Here is a 17,934-nt window from a genome sequence, read left to right as displayed (position 1 = left end):
TCTCATTTCTCTTTCCATTCTTTCTGCAACCTCTCTAAATCTTCCTTCTATCTCTCCTATGTTCTCTTCCAAGTCCTTTTTGAGTGCTTCCTAGGCCTGAGACCAATTCATATTTTTCTTGGAAGCTTTGAATGTAGGGGTCCTGAGGTTGTTATCCTCTTCTGAGGGTGCACCTCAATCTTCCTTGTTGCTAAAGAAATTTTCTCTATGTCTCGACTTTCTTTGCTTGCCTATGTTGGTTCCTTTTACTTGACTTTTCACTCCCTCTTACAGTGGGGCCCTCCTTCCAAGCTATACTGTCCCAAGCTTCAGAGGGTTCCGAGTGTTTCAGTTTGAGGGAAGGCAGGTTTTTCTCTAGCCTGGCCTCTTCTCTGGTCTGAAGAGAACCTCAAGCCAACTTGGTAATTAACCAGCCAGCAAAACTGTGTGTGCTGTGGTGGTTCTTAGCTCCAAAGTGCCTGCACCCCTCCCCTACCTGTGCCTCCCACCACTCAAGATTTCTTCCTGGTTCCCAGCTGGGGTGGGATAGCTGAATTCTTCCTTAGGTCCCACTGACACCCCTGTACTTCCCCCCCCCCCTTCCCCAGCGAACCACTCAGCCCTCTCAGCAGACCACAAGCTCAGTTTCAGAGGATGCTGGCACTGCAGCTGATTTGGAGGCTGGGGGGTAAGTTTCTCTAGTACAGCCTTCCTGGGGTCTATGACTATGTGATTGCAGGGTTGAACTCTTCTTACAGCCCAACATGGCCTCCTTTAATCAGTCTTTCACTGGAAAATATTCTCAGCCTGTCTTTTTTGTGGGTTTTGCTGCTCCAGGGGTTGTTTTATTGTTATTTTTAGGGTAATTGTGTCTGGATCTCTGTGAATTTATTGTCTTTCCTCCACCATCTCTACCCCTGACAACTCTTAATTCTTTTTATTTCACTTCAATTATTTTTGTAATTTAATATTTTAAATGCTTTTGCTTCTCATTTTTTTTTGGTCAAACTCTTACCCAATTCTCCATTATTTTAATTTTTGTGTCAAGAGTAAAAGAAAAGCAATGCTACTTAAAATAAACAAGGAAAAGTAAAAAACATTTAAAATAATTATGAGACCACTGATTTTTATTATTTCCTGATATATAAGCTCAATAAAGAAGTTATAACTATCTATCTATCTATCTATCTATCTATCTATCTATCTATCTATCTATCTATCCTGTTTTTGACATATGGATTAGAATCAATCACTATATTATATATATCTATATATACATAGAAAATATGGTCATATATATTTAAAGCATAGAACAGTACAAATTTGAATACTGAGACCACTTTCTGAAATCCATTACTAATATTAATTAGGACCTATCTATATTCAATACCTAGTTGTTCTCTTGCTTGTTACTATTTCCTTCTTTGAAACCTTTTTCTGGGTGGCTGCCTTGTATTTGTAGCTTTCAATATGGCATAATGTCATGTTGCTTTCCAAAAAGTTTGAACCATTGTTGACCTCTGCCAATAGTGGAACAATGTGGCTGATTTATTTTTTAATCACAGACAAATCAGTATTCACTTTGATCCTTTCTATCACTTTTCGCATTTTGATGGGTATAAAGGGAGAATTGTAAGATTATTTTCATTTGCATTTCTCTGGTCATTAAGGAATTAGGAAGGTTTTTTTTTTTTGGTTGTTGTTGTTATTCTAATGGATGATCAGTTTTGCTTCTAGTTCAAGAATGGCCTGTTCATATCCTTGGATCCCTTATACACAGGTAAAGATTCTTAGTCTCCTGAAAGTGGATGCTGGGACCAGCTCTCACTCTCTCTGAAGAACCCATTATTCCATTAGCAGTGTGAGCATTTCTTTTTTTTTTTTTGTTCTGTTTTGTTTTTTTTTTTGTTTTGTGGGGCAATGAGGGTTAAGTGACTTGCCCAGGGTCACACAGCCAGTGTCAAGTGTCTGAGGCTAGATTTGAACTCAAGTCCTCCTGAATCTAAGGCCAGTGCTTTATCCACTGCTCCACCTAGCTGCCCCCAGTGTGAGCATTTCTATGTCGGGAATCTGCAGACACCACAAACATTACAAAACTCGATTTATTGTTTTGTTAAATGTTTATACTTAAGAAAGTAATTGAGAAAATCTTAATAATACACATTAAACTTGAAAGCACATTATGCATTTTTGAAAGCCAGTTAGACATTTGCTAGCATACCCCTACTTCATTTAATATAAATTATGATTAGTATTAGTTGCATTTCAAGTTTTGTTCTTTTTTTTTTTTTTTTGTAAATTCTTTATGTGGCCTAAAGTGTGAACAATTTTGGTAAATGTTCCCTGTGTTTTTGAATAGAAACTAACTTCCTTAACACTCTGCATTGGGCAAAGGGAAGAACACTCTAGAATCAGAGAAGCTGAGTTTGAATCTTACCTGTGATGCTTACTACCTGTGTGACATCAGTTAAGTCACTTACAATTGTCTCCTTGGGTCTCAGTTTCCTCAACAATAAAATGAGAGAGTTGAATTGGATGTTCTTCCAGCACTAGATTTATGATCCCATGATCCAATCAGTTATTTTTTAATGGTGCAGTGGATAGAGCATCAATCCTGGATTTAGGAAGACCTGAGCTCAAATCTGATTTCAGACACTTGCTAGCCTATATGTCCCTGGACAAGTCACTTTACCCTGTTTGCCTCAGTTTCCTCACCTGTAAAATGAACTGGAGAAGGAAATGGCAAACTACTTCAGTATCTTTGCTGAAAAAACCCCAAATGGGGTCACAAAGTGTCAGAGACAACTAAAATAACTGAAGAGCAATAAATCTTTCTAATATTCTCTTCAAGTGGCTAACATGTCATTTATTTTTTCTATTTGGCACATTGTATTTCTTTATTATATTATTAAAGTCTCACACTAATGATGCCTTTCTTTTTCAATATTTTTGCAATTCAGTTAGCTTTTCAATTTTACTTGCCATATCATTGGGTGTCCATATATTTATTCAGTGTTTGGAAAGAACACTGGCTTGAAGTCAGGAGATGTTTGAGTTCAGAGTCAGCCTCTGGAACACACCAGCTGTGTGACCTCTCTAAATTTTAGTTTACTCATGGATCTCATTCTTTGGATTCATACCCCTAATGTTCTTGGTAAACAGATGGCACTCAATAAATGCTTATTGATTGAGATATAAAATAGAGATACGAATATTTATAGTATTTAGTTATATAATAATTAATATTAGTTATTATTAACATTGCTGTTAATTTTTAGTAATTAGTTATTTTAATTGTATTAACTCATAAGGTTGGACCTCATAAGGTAAAACAAATAAGGTGGATCAAATAAGACAATGTACATAATATGTTTTGCAAACCTTGGAGTTCTAAATAAAGTCAGTTTTAATAGTACCTATTATTATTTATTATTGATATGCTTTTGCTTCTCAGCGGTTTCTTTATTATTTTGATCCTTGCCATGGTATCTTTAAGCATAACATGACTTTTAAATTTCTAGAGTCAGATGAAATATAAATTTGAATTCACCCATCTCATTTAACATTTTGAAGTACCTGACTTGCAGGTACTTTCAAAAACTTGCTATGTGTTATCTCCTTCTTTTACTATGTGAATACCTTGAGAACAGGGACTATGTTGCTATTCTGTTCTACTCTTAGAATTTACCACAGAATTTTCCTCATAATAAGCACTTAATAAGTACTTTTTCATCCATCCATCCATCCACTTATGCTTCCATTAATCCACACATTTATGTACCAATGTATCCATCTATCCATCCATCCATCCATCCATCCATCCATCCATCCATCCATCCATCCATCCATCCATCCATCCATCCATCCACTTATGCTTCCATTAATCCACACATTCATGTACCAATGTATCCATCCATCTTTCAGTCAATCCATCCATCTATCCATCCTCTTTTTGTTCCTGTTGCAGGAAACTATTTTAATATTTACAGTGGACTTATTTTCTTTTGTCTTATTTCAGGCCTATTGAGTTTCTTTGGATATGACATGATTAGATTCCATGGCTGTTACAAACAACGTGACCCAGTTAATATTTACAGGACTCTTCCAGGATCGAGAAGCACAGAGAGTTTCTTTTGTGCTGTTTCTTCCTGTGTACATGGCCACAATGTTGGGAAATGGCCTCATCATCTTAACTGTCAACACTAGCAAGAGCCTGAACTCTCCCATGTACTTTTTCCTTAGCCACCTGTCCTTAGTAGAAATCTGTTACTCCTCTACTGTTGTTCCTAAATTAATTTCTGGTTTTTTGGCTGAGAATAAAACTATCTCATTGGATGGCTGCATGACACAGATCTTTTTCTTCCATTTCTTTGGAGTTGCTGAGATTCTCCTGCTCACAATGATGGCCTATGACCGGTATGTGGCCATCTGTAAACCCCTGCACTACATGACCATCATGAGTCGTCCTGTGTGTCATGTATTGGTGTTTATCTCCTGGCTAGGGGGCATGTTTCATTCTGTGATCCAGATTCTCATCACTGTCCAATTGCCCTTCTGTGGTCCCCATGTGATTGACCATTATTTCTGTGATCTTCATCCCTTGTTCAAACTTGCCTGTACTGATACTTTTGTGGAGGGGATTATTGTGTTTGCCAATAGTGGTTTATTTACTGCGATTTCCTTTCTCTTCTTGGTTTCTTCTTATGTTGTCATCCTGGTTCACCTGAGAAACCGGTCAGGAGAAGGGAGACGCAAAGCCCTCTCCACTTGTGCCTCCCACATCACTGTTGTTGTCTTATTCTTTGGCCCTGCCACATTTCTCTACCTGCGGCCCCCTTATACCTTCCCTGAAGACAAATTTGTGTCTGTGTTCTACACAGTACTTACTCCAATGTTGAACCCCATTATTTATACCCTGAGAAATGCAGAAGTGAAGAATGCCATGAAAAAGTTGTGGAACAAGAAAGGGAACTTGGGAAGGGAATGACAATGTGCACATAAAAATGAATTTTTTCTTTTATGATAGTGGTTATTTTGAATTTGATTCTGGAATGGCTACAGGAAAAGCAGAAACAAACTTGTGCAAGGAATTCATCCATGTCTTTATAAGCAGCATGTGTGAAACTGGATATTGTAATAGCCTTGGATTTAGAGTCAAAGCTGCTTCTCTTTAGTCCTTACAAAAACCACTTGTATGACCCATGGTCATCCATGTAAGCTCTCTGAGTTTTGATTTTATCACTTACAAAGTAATGGCATTGGGCAAGAAGGTCTTTTCCTGCTCCAAATGTAGGTTTGCCCTCTGAATCATCAAACAAACAAACATTTGTGATTTTTCTGCTCTGTGCCAGTCATCATCCTGGAAGCTAGAGACATGGAGACCAAATCACTTGGTTCATACATGTTTATAGAGAAGTCAATAGGAGCTATAGAATTAAATATAGCCATTTAAAGAGTCACTGAGATTGGAGAAATCAGTCTCTCCCTTCCTCCCTTCCTATTGCTGCAGTAAGAGCCTCCCCTCACCCATCAGCATCTGAATTTCATACAGCATTGTGGAAAGAGGCAAATTTCCTCTTATTCTGGGCTAGTGGGCCATGTGGAAGAAATAAAGAAATTCTAACATGTCAAGAGATACCAGGAAGTCCCCATTCTTTCCTCAAAAGACATTGCTAATCTTTGCCTGATGTCTGGACTTCTTTCATTAATATTTTTTAAAAGTTATCTTTATTTTGAACTTAATAAATGTCAACAAACATATCTCAATATTAAAAGAAAAAGAAAGAGGATTGTATAGGAAAATTTGGATTTCTATTGTGCAGAGTTATTCTTTAATGTATATATTAAAATATCATATTAGTAATTAAGCACACATATGTACATACATAATTTAACAACATAGTAACAAGACTGAATTATTTTTGCATTTTTCTGGATTCATTTTTGCTTTTCTTTTGCATATCTTGAAAGTGTTTTATTGCTGTCACTACCAGTAAACCTCTTCCCCTAATAAAAATCAATCTGTTCATTTGTTTTGCTTGACTACCCATTTTTGTTGCACAAGGATTATTTTTGGAACTTATTTTCCCTTCCTGCAGGTGACAAGACTGCCATCCCAGGGCCAGTGAGTGAGTGGCCCAAAGCAGACATCAACACATCACAGGAATTTTGGAGCCTTGGACATTTCAATGACCAACACAATCAGGTCTTCGACTCCACTTGGGCCATGGACTCTTTCATGACTAGATGTTCTTAACTCTTTAACTTCTGTTCAATGATAGTTTGCACAATGATCACCTTATTAGATTTCCATTTGGAATAAATACAATTTTATTTTGGCATAATAAGGATTTCAGAATGACAGATGGTTTCTTGTGTTTGGGGTCTCAGGCTGGTAAACTGCAGATGATCTCAAGCATCCCATGCAACTGAAACATTATGAGTCCACACTGAGCTCAAATGTGGGTCCTATTATAAGGCACATATATGGAAGACTTCAGCCTAGAGGAGATATTCCTTGTGATGTAATAACTACATTTGAAACAATTAATGCTTTGATAATTTCCCAAGGTGAAATACTTTTTGATTGTTGGACACATTGAATTGATATGTTGTTAGAACTGGATGTTGTAACACCCCACTTTTAGGTATATGCCAGAAGAGATTAAAGATAGAATATCTGATATACACCATCATGGTCAACCCAGCACTTTTAGTAGGAACAAATAACTGGAAGTAAAGTTGATGCCCATCAATTAAGGAATGGTGAAACAAGTTGTCATCACATGAATGTATTGGAATATTATTGTGCCATAAGAAACAATAAGAAGAATACAGAGAAGTCTGGGAAGGCTTATATGAACTGATACAAAGTAAAGCAAGCAGAGCCAGGAAAATAATATGCACCACAGCTGCCATAATGTAAGAGGAGTGACCAACACATTGAAACTCAATGCTATGTGGTCACATTGCCCAAATTTGTCCCTGAAATAGCATTAAGAAACTGTACCTACCTGGCTTCTTTGTAGACGTGGATGACTATGAGATACCATTAGATACAGCTGAAGTATTGGTTTTATGAACTGCTTCATTTCTCTCTTTTTAAAAAAACTTTGGTGTAAGAAACAGCTCATTGGGTAGGGAAGTAGGGAGGGATATACTCAGAAATAAGGGGAATATAAAGACAAAAGATCAATTAAAATAAGATAAAGGAATCATTTGCTTGAGAAATGCTAAAATGTGTGAAAAATTCTGTTTTTAGGCATCTTTTTTTTTTATAACTTCTGTCTACTTTATGATAGTTTATATATTGATAGTTTACACAGTCAATGAACAGAGGTTGAGGTTAATATTTAAGTTGGTGACCGTTGTCCCCATCTTATTACCTCCCTGAGATGGTATTGCTTAAGACTTCTAGGGAAACAATTCGACCATCTCCCCAGACAGCCCATTTCATTTTTGACCAGCTCTGTTTATTAGGAAGTTTTTCCTTTATTTCGAGCCTAAAGCCACATCTGTGCAAACTTCCATGTATTGTATTCCATGTATATTGAGAAATGAAGAGGAATCTGCCAGAGCTGTAGAAGTTGTGAGACACTTAACGTGCCCCGAGCTATGGCCTTTCGCTCTCTTCTTCTGAGCCTTTTGATGGAACTGCTCTCCTTAGGCAGCTACAGAGCAGAGGCAATTTGCTAGGAGAGGATCCTGTGTAATGGTACAAAGGACGAAATCCAGTCTTTGAGATCAGTTAATTGTCATTATCATAGAAACATAACTTTTGGAGGTCACCTTAGTGACCATCTAGTTCAATTCCTTATTTTATGACCAAGAGACCTGAGGCCCAGAGAATTCAGTTAAGGAGCATTCATTCAAGACCTACCGTGCACAACACATCATGCTAAGCACTGAAGAGAAAGAAACAAAAATAGCTCTTGCCTTCAATGAACTTATATTCTTCTGTAGGACTTTACACACACTCATACATATGTGTATATACATACAAATGTACATACATACATACATACTTCTGTGCACTTTTCAATTCACAGGCATTCATTTTTTCTTCCCTCTACTCTGCTCTTCACTCCATTGGACAATTAAAGAAAATGAAATCCTTGTAGGAAATTTGCATGGTCAAACATGGCCAATGTGGCCATGCCCAAATATGTATGCCTTATCCTGCAGCTTGAGTCCATCACCTCTCTGGCAGGAAGTAGGTAGCATGGTTCCTCATCAGTCCTCTGCAATCATGGTTTGATTTTGCATGGATTAGGGTTCTCAAGTCTGTCAAAGTTGGTTTTCATCATAATGTTTTCAATGTATAAATAGCAGAACCTCTTTTATTATGGAATTTGGGATAAACCATATCCACATGGGACTCCAGCCAAAGAAATTCAGTTACCATGTGTATCAGGAGGACCTAGGAAGATGTCACTTTTTCTCAGTCTCCTCAAGGTCATGGAGCCCCTATGGTTTTACAGAGCCCAAACCCCTTTGCTTTTACAGAGCCTCGTGTAGTTGGTAGACAGCAGTTAGATAAACATATATCAACAAGTGCATTTTACCAGGAACTCATGGCTGGTGAGATTGAATTCTTGATGAAGTTAATGGCCCCTCCCTCTCTCCAAACTCCTAGTAGGTGTTTAATAAATTTTTGGTGACTAATTTACTTCCAGAGCTGAGTAGGGATGGTCACACAATATAATTGTTTGCGAATAGGTCTTTTTCTGGGAAACTTTGCCCTAGCTGATTTCTCTGTCAATTTCCAAAGCCCCAGTGAGAAAAGCCTCTTGGGTTCTGGCCAAGTAAAACACCTGAAAAGAGTAAATCGAGGTGGAGGCAATGAAGAATCAACCTCAAATTGGGGGGCCCCACTTCTCCTAATTAGATAATCAAGAAGCAGCATGGTCTATCCTACCCGACATATCTCCTGACATCTGGACATTAGAGTAAGTTTTTCCTCTTGACACAGTCCTTGGGTGTCAATAAGGACTGTTTCTGTTCTCAGCTGTGCATACAAGGTAAGAAGATTTGACAAGGAACTTAAGGCCCTGAGGGGTCCGTCAGTAAAAATTGATTAAGCACCTACTATATGCTAGACACTGTGCAAAATGTTGGGATAAAAAGGAAGGTGAAAGGAAATCTTTGTTTTCAACTGGTTCCCAGTCTAACATTCATAGAGATAAGTAAACCACATAAGACCTGTGAATTTACAACCAGACCTATTTTTGCACTGCTTCTCAGAATCACAGAATCTGAGAGTTATAAGGGGCCACAGTGGTCATTCAGTCCAACACATCCCCAGAGAAGAGTCCTGACTAAAAGATGCCTGACAAGTCTCTGCTTAAATACCGATGGTGAGGGAACCTCCCTCCTTGCAGGCTAAGGCTGAGTGTTCTCCTTTTGGATGGTTCCAAAGTAGGTCTTTTAAACTTGAAATTCATTAACCTTTAAAAATATTTGGTAACTATTTCTATGTAATGTAATTGTATGTATTTTATTTTAATAATATTCATGTGTGTTTTGTTTTATGGGTTTAAAAACATTGTTCTGAGAAGGGTTCCATAGACTTCCCAAGACTTCCCAAGGGGTCCATGACACAGTCACACACAGTCACACACACTAACAATGCACTCACATATTCACAACTACACACACTCACAACACACATTTATACACATTCACTACTCATCCCACCCCCATGAAGAACCCTTGTTGTACATATTTAAGAAGTTTTTCCTGACATGAAACCTTAATTCCATCCTCCATCACAGTTGGATTCTTTTTTTTTTTTAGAGGCAATTGGGGTTAAGTGACTTGCCCAGGGTCACACAGCTAGTAAGTGTTAAGTGTCTGAGGCTGGATTTGAACTCAGGTACTCCTGACTCCAAGGCCAGTGCTCTATCCACTGCGCCACCTAGCTGCCCCTCATCACAGTTGGATTCTTGACACAAATGAGATCTCACTCATTCCAAAGGGAGCCTGAAAAGCCAAGGGCATAGGAAGAGGAAGAAACAATGTATATGGGCTTCTCAGAGGACCAGTCATAGGAAACTGTGAATTCTTCATTTCATTTCATATTCTCTACCTTTTGTGAAGCACGGCAATCATGGGTGGGGGAAGGGCAGTTCCAAACTATCTCACCTCACATTTTAGTTTAAGGAGCTGTCAGGAAATTTGGAAAAAGTGGATGAGTTTTCTCAGGGCTGAATCTCTCAACCTATTAACATCTGTATTGCATTTGAGTAATCTGAACTGGAATTGAACATCTATTCCAACCCTCTCATTGCATGGATTCAATTCAATTCCATAGTTGACTAAGTACATACCTGTCATTTTCAAGGTGCTTCCGTGTTAGGCACCAGGGATACAAATCAAGTACAAAACAACCCCTGCCCTTTGTGAGTTTACACTTTACTGAGATGAAACTGGATTGGAGAACAGAATTTGAACCTGTTTATCTTTTTATGTTTTGGCTATGGATGAGTAGAGAATTCTTTACTTAAAAAAACTGGGATAAGTTTTACTGCCCTTCATAACATCTTATTTGTGTGAGATAGGGTTTACCACTGTATTTTTTAGAAGGATGAAAATAATGATTTCAATCAGTGGTTGAAAAATGATTATGACTTGCAATGTTATCAATGAGGCCATGTTTGGAGAAGCTTTGGATTAAAAAAATCCTTCTGGTCATATTAAAAAGAATATTAATATTTAACATTTAAAACATTATAAATGAAAAAAGTAAATGATTTTATTAATAAATATCCCTTTCAATTTTTAAAAGATTTGTGTTATTTAATTTTAATAAATTTAAATTCTATTTGAATAAATTAGTTACTAAGAATTTTTTTGGATTAAAAAAACTATGAAACATGAATAAGGCACTATGTTTTTATTGTTAAAAAGTGAGGGGAACAGCTAGGTGGTGCAGTGGATAAAGCACTGGCCCTGGATTCAGGAGGACCTGAGTTCATATCTGACCTCAGGCACTTGACATTTACTAGCTGTGTGACCCTGGGCAAATCACTTAACCCCCATACCTCATTGCCCTGAAAAAAAGGAAGAAAGATAAAAGGAAAAAAAATCAGCAGGAAGGGTATTAGACAAGGTTTGGAAACCACCAAGTTACAGGGTAAAGGGCAGCTAGGTGGCACAGTAGATAAAATTCTGGTCGTTGAGTCAGGAAGACTCATCTTTGTGAGATCAAATACAGCTCTGTGACCCTGGCCAAGTCACCTAACTCTGTTTGCCACAGTTTTTTCATTTGTAAAATAACTTGGAGAATGAAATGACAAATTGCTTTAGTATCTTTGCCAAGAAAGCCCTAAATGAGTTCACAAAGAGTCAGACAGGACTGAAAAACAATGCCTTATGTAGTTCTGAGAAGCTAATGAAATACTGGGTATAAAAGAACTTTGAAAAGCTTAAGAAGACACTACACCAGTCTAATGGATCTAGTGTGTCGATATTTCAGGAAATATTTTTCTACATGGAAGTGTGGAGTGTGCCTTACAGCAGAGCCCCTTTCATATAAAGATAACAAAGGTGGACTTATGGAGCATGCTCTGACTCCATTCAGATAGATATGTTTATTGACTGTTTTCTGAGGAACAGGCATTTTTCTTTGATGCAGAAAGTCCTGACTGGGCCTCATACAGTCCCATGTCACAGAATTATGTCAGTGGGTATTGGCCACTGAGCATCATGTGGAACAAATTCTTTTGGAGGATCCTTTCCCATCAGTAGACTATAAGAACTATTTGAAGGCTTCACTTCTGTTTTTCAGGCTTCCCTCTCTTGGGAAAGATCCTGTGCCAACTTTTCCTTGGACTTCCAGAAGGACGAGGAAGGAATTCCTTCCCTTCCCCCCTTGCCCTCCCAAGCAACAATGGTGCCTACATTATCACTTTAGCACATGACCATAGATCTCCTAGCTGAGGCTGAGACAGAGCCTCAAGTGCTTCGTTGCCTCTTCTACATTGGGATAATTTTTCAGGTCACAGGTCACCAAATACTGATTTTGAGAAAAAGCTATTTCTATCCTGGTGTGTTATGTCATGAATCTGAGAATTCTTGGGTTCCTCAGTTGGTTTTGGCTCCTCAAGGACAGATGTTTTCTGCAACTGCACAATTTCTCAGAGAAGATGGCCATAAATGGAATCATCCTGAACCTGAATGCACTAAATAAAGATCCATGTTTGGGTGGTCAAAATATGTGCACTTGTGCAATTCTTAGTACACATTTGAGGTGAATGTGAAATATCTCTTCAGCAGTCCTTATTGTTGTTGAATCATCTAGTCTGTTGGACTCTTGTGACCATACTGTCCATGGGGTTTTCTTGGCAAAGATACTGGTTTGCCATTTTCTTCTCCAGTGGATTAAGGCAAACAGAGGTTAAGTGACTTGTCCAGGATTGCACAGCTAGTAAATATCTCAGGATGGATTTGAACTTAGGTCTTTCTTCCTTCAAACCCAGTGATCTATCCAATGAGTCACCTAGCTGCCCTTCAGCAGTACTTCAAGGTTATATTTATCTCTTTGGAAAGAAAATGGGTGTGATGAGTTATTGCTTTAGATTTAAAATATTGGGTCAGTGCACACTTAGGAGTCTTTTGTGTTTTAACCATTTTTTTTTTGTTGTGGAGGAAATACAGATAAAGAACTGTTGTCTGCTTGATAATCACTTGGCTAGTTGTTGCCTTTTCTTGGAAGGGCCCTGTTAATTCTTTGTAGGGGAACTATGGGCATGAGATATTTGTAAGCTTTATTTTGTAGCTGTTCTTTGAGAAGCATTCTAGAGCCAGGGGAAAGAGCCACAAGGAGAAGGAATAGCCACGTACTCTCTTTTGGGTTTCCTAATCTGCCAGGATCGAACCCTAGTCATCTGTGTCGATTATCAGAGTGCTTTTTCTGGGAGGGACACTCGAAGTGACAGGTATGTACAAGTGACTTTGGGCTTGAGTTCCACAATTGTGCAGGTATCCAGGAAGGGTATGAGGACTGGCTGTATTAGCTAAGATACAGAACATACATAGAAATCAGGAATGATCTGTGAATGGACAAAACTAGGGCTAAGAACAAAATATCATTAGGGATTTTCCTAAGCGGGGGCTCTGCACTATTATGATAATATTAATAACTTTTTTGCTTGGTGTAAACTCCATATAATAGCAGAGGAAGGGGCCACATGGACCTTTATACCACTATATTTTCTCTAGGCTAAAAGCAAACTATGGCAGCCAGGTGGTACAGGGGAAAGAGAGCTTCGCCTGAAGTCAGGAAGACTCATCTTTCTGAGTTCAAATCTGGCTTCAGACTCTTAGTAGCTGTGTGACCTTGGGCAGCTCACTTAACTTTGCCTCAGTTCCTCATCTGTAAGAATGACCTGGAGAGGGGTAGCTAGATGGCGCAGTGGATAGAGCACCAGCCCTGGATTCAGGAGTACCTGAGTTCAAATCCCGCCTCAGACACTTAACACTTACTACCTGTGTGACCCTGGGCAAGTCACTTAACCCCAATTGCCCTGCAACAACAACAAAAAAACAAAAAGAATGATCTGGAGAAAGAAACAGCAAACTGCTCAGGTTTCTTTGCTAAGAAACCCCAAACGGGGTCACAAAGAATAAGACAAGACTAACAAAAGCAAGCTCATTGTTGTAACATGGTGTGGCTGATGAAATCATCAGGGAGGAAAGGGTCTGGTACTGGTCAGCCAGCTCCACCTTCCATAGAGACACCTACCAATGTTACACTAGAAATGGGTGAAAACACAGACCACTAACTAGATGATTGAAGCAGGCATTGAACCTTCCCCCAAGTCATTATTTCTTTGGCAAGGTTCTCTCCCCAGGGAGCCAAAGAGGCCCTCAGGGAATATGATCTCCTGGTCTTAGCTGCTGGGTTAGTGCATTTTATAAGGTTTGGGCGCCTCAGAATTGAAATCATGGAGGTGAGTCTCTGATGTCACACAACGTGAGTAGCTGTGCTTTTGTTGCCTTTTGTAATTTTTTCCTTTTTCTAGGAGAAGGGACAAAAGGATTCGCCATGTCATCTTGAACAATTTACCTGCCAGCAGGACACACTTTGCTTATTTTCAGAGATCATGGATTATCTTGAGATTTGTTGTGGGTAGGGTGAAGGCAAGTCATAATCTGTGATTCAGCAATAACAATAGCAAAGTTGATGCCATGGGGAGACTAAGACTGTGTAGTGGAAACTGAATGGAGAGACAGGTTCTAGTATGGTTGTTGACACTAAATGGATTGCCTTGAGCAAGTCACTTCTATCTGGGTCTCATTTATTCTCTTTGGTCGAATGAAAACGTTGGACTGGCTGATCTCTAAGTTCTTTATAGTTATGACATGGAATGTTTCATATTCTAAGTCCCTTCCAGCACTGAATTCTATGTTCAATATTTTAAAGTCTGATTCCTCATTCTCCTTTGTAGGATCTTGATCCAGGTCATGACCATTAACCATGGGTTTTTACCAAGGCTTTTTCCAGCATCCTCCTCTCATCTTCATTTATACTATTTCTTTTAGTGATATCATCAGTTGATCACTAGTTCATTTAATCTCTATGTGTATGATTCCCCCACCTATATATCCAGTCCTGGTATCTCTTCTGACATCCAGTTTTGCATCTTCAGCCTCCTCTTGGATATATCATACTGGATGTCCAATAGACATCTGAAACTCAACATGTCCACAGCAGAACTTCTTATTTCCCACTGAATCTCCCCTCTCTTCTTTCATTTCCTATTTCTCTTGAGGACTTCATCATCCTTTCATTTACCCAGGTTTATAATGTAGGTGTCATCCTTACCTTCTCACATTCTCTAACCACCCCAATACAATAATTTGTTAAGTTCTACTGCTTCTACCTTTATATCATTTCTCTTTATAGTCTTCCCTTTCCTTTCTGACATCGTCACCTTCTTGGTGCAAGCCCCCATTACATCATACTTAGACTTTTGTGTAACTTTGTGGTTGTTCTCCCTGCCTCAAGTCTCTCCCAAGCCAGTCCATCCTTTGCTCAGCTGTCAGACTGATCTTCCTGAAGTGAAGGTCTGATCATGTCGCTGCTCCACCTTTGACCCAGTATTTGTCCATGGGCCTCGATTATCTCTAGGACCAAATATAATATCTCCTGCTTGTCTTTTAAAGGTCTCACTATCCTCACTCCTGATATTTTCATTCTTCCTGCATCTCATTCCCTTCCATATCTTCACTGATACAGTGTCATGGGCCTCATTATTTCTCAAACAAGCCACACTATTTCTTTACCGCGGACATATTAACCGACTGTTGCCCATCCTTTCTATTCTCTTCTTCCTCATTACCATTTGTTGATTTCCTTTCAATCCCAGATATAATCCCATCATTTAGAAGAATCCTTCACATCCCCTTTTAGTACTTTCCTTCCATTGGTTTTCTCTGATTTGTCCTATATAGAGCTTGTTTATGCATAGTTGTTTTCATGTCATTTCCATTATTAGACTGCGAGCTCTTTGCAAGTGACTCCTTTTTCTTTTGGCCTTTCTTTGTATCTCCAGAACTTACTGCTGTGTCTGGCACATATTAAGTCTTTTTCATTTATTTAGAATTTAATTTTCCCCCAATTACATGTAAAAACAATTGAATATCTGTTTTTAAAACTTTGTGTTCCAAATTCTCTTCCTTCATCCCTCCCTTGCCCCTGCCAGAAGACAAGCCATTCAATATGTTATACATGGGTAGTCATGCAAAACATTTCAATATTAGGTTGTGAAAGAAAAGATAAAAAACCTCAAGAAAATAAAGCAAAAAATTATTCTTCAATATGTATTCAGACATGATCAGTCCTTCCTCTGGAGATGGATAGCATTTTTCATGATTAAGTCCTGCAGTTGTCTTGAATCATTGTATCGTTGAGAATAGCGGTCATTCATAGCTGATCATGTTACAATATTGCTGTTACTTTGTATACAGTGTATACCGCTTTGCATCAGCTCATGTAAGTCTTTCCAGGTTTTCTGAGAGCATCCTGCTCATCATTTCTTATAGCATAGTAGCATTCCATCATAATCACACCTCACAATTTGTTCAGCTATTCCCCAATTGATGGGCATCCTATCAATTTTGAATTCTTTGCACCAGAGAAGAGCTTCCATAAAGAATTTTTGTACATATAGGTCCTTTAACTTTTTGTTTTTTATCTCTTTTTGTATACTGGCCAAGTAGTTGTATTAGTATGTCGGTCAAAGAGCATGCATGGTTTTTATAGTACTTTATTTATTTATTTATTGTTTTTGTGTTTTTTTTAGTGAGGCAATTGGGGTTAAGTGACTTGCCCAGGGTCACACAGCTAGTAAGTATTAAGTGTCTGAGGCCGGATTTGAACTCAGGTACTCCTGAATCCAGGGCCGGTGCTCTATCCATCTAGCCATCATTTCAAATTGCTCTATACAATGTTTGAATCAGTTTACAATTATACCAACAGTGCATTACACATATTAAGTCTTTTTTCCCATGGCAATGAGGGTTAAGTGACTTGCCCAGAGTCACACAGCTAGTAAGTGTCAAGTGTCTGAGGCCGGATTTGAACTCAGGTCCTCCTGAATCCAGGGCCGGTGCTTTATCTACTACACCATTTAGCTGCCCCCACATATTAAGTCTTAAGAAATGTGTATTTACTGGCTCACTGACTCTCAAATCTGTCATTCTATTTCCAATTTGTAAGGACAGGCACAACTCTGATATTCTGTATTCTCAGTTTCTTTTAAGTTCGAACAACATATGTTTTCATGTCAATTACAACCCAGAAATTCTATTATTCTATGATTCTTCCTTTCCTTTCCATGGTGGCTAACACCTTTAGCCGATTGTGGACTAATATATATTTAAAAGGTTGGATTTTCTGCATTTTTTCAAAGGATGATAATCAGAGAGAAGGCATAGCCCAGTGCTTCAGTCTTTGCATTTCACAGTCTGTCTATAAGCCCTAGATCCCTTCTGATCATGTAGAGAGCTCTGAGTATATACTTTGGTGCTTCTCATCTTTGGAAGGGCATCTTGACTTCCACACTGTCTCAAGGCAGCACTATGTCTAAAGAAGACTTACTAACTCTTAGGAATTGAATGCTCTTGGGGTCCAAAGGACTTTCAGCATTAACTGATTAGGATTCCTGAGACTAAGGAAAGAAAGCCAGGTTTATGTTGCTAATGTTTTTTAAGGTTGGTCAATAAAGATGTCATCATGGGGCAGCTAGGTGACACAGTGGACAAAGCATCCACTCTGGACCTAGGAGGACTCCAACTCTATTCCAGCCTCAGACACAAGACAGTCACCCACTGCAGGACCCCAGACATGTTATCAAACTCCAACTTTTTATGGTTCTCTAGGGTTTTGTATTTGAAAGTCAAAATTTCCATTCAGTTCAGGTCTTTTCATCAAGAATATCTAAAAGTCCTCTTTTTTATTAAAGTCCCATTTTTTCCTCTGAAAGATTATACTTGGTTTTGCTGGATAGGTTATTCTTGGTTGTAATCCCTGTTCTTTTGCCCTCTTGAATATCATATTCCATGCCCTCTGATCCTTTAATGTAGAAGCTACTAGATCTTGTGCTATCCTGACTGGGGTTCCATAGTACTTGAATTTTTTCTTTTTGTCAGCTTGCAATATTTTCTCTTTGACCTGGGAGCTCTGGAATTTGGTTATAATATTCCTGGGAGTTTTCCTTTTGGGATCTCTTTCAGGAGGTGATTGGTATATTCTTTCAATTTCTATTTGCTAATTAACCAGACAGCAAAACTTTGTGTGCCCTTTCCCCACCTGAGTCGCTGCTACTCAAACCCACCTCCTGGTTCCCAGCAGGGATTAAAAACCCAAGTTCCACCTCAGAACCAGCAGAGACCCCTGTAATCTCCCCTTTGCCAAGGGCTCAGCCTTCTCACCAGACCGTGAGCCTAGTT

General features: G+C 38.7%; 1 protein-coding gene across 1 annotated transcript; it reads left to right on the top strand.

Moving 5' to 3' along the window:
• Nucleotides 1-4,036: 4,036 nt before the first annotated feature.
• LOC122731687 (olfactory receptor 4B1-like) lies at nt 4,037-4,966 on the top strand. The gene has a single exon (XM_043971944.1). The coding sequence runs from the start codon at nt 4,037-4,039 to the stop codon at nt 4,964-4,966; it is 930 nt and encodes a 309-aa protein (XP_043827879.1).
• Nucleotides 4,967-17,934: the final 12,968 nt, after the last annotated feature.

This window comes from Dromiciops gliroides, chromosome 6 (assembly GCF_019393635.1).
Source record: "Dromiciops gliroides isolate mDroGli1 chromosome 6, mDroGli1.pri, whole genome shotgun sequence".
Classification (NCBI taxonomy): domain Eukaryota; kingdom Metazoa; phylum Chordata; class Mammalia; order Microbiotheria; family Microbiotheriidae; genus Dromiciops; species Dromiciops gliroides.
Note: the sequence above shows the minus strand (reverse complement) of the source record. Positions and strands in the feature narration are given on the sequence as shown.

Excerpts from the sequence above, each read along its gene's own strand:
- LOC122731687 (XM_043971944.1), top strand. The coding sequence starts at position 4,037 with ATGGCTGTTACAAACAACGTGACCCAGTTAATATTTACAGGACTCTTC.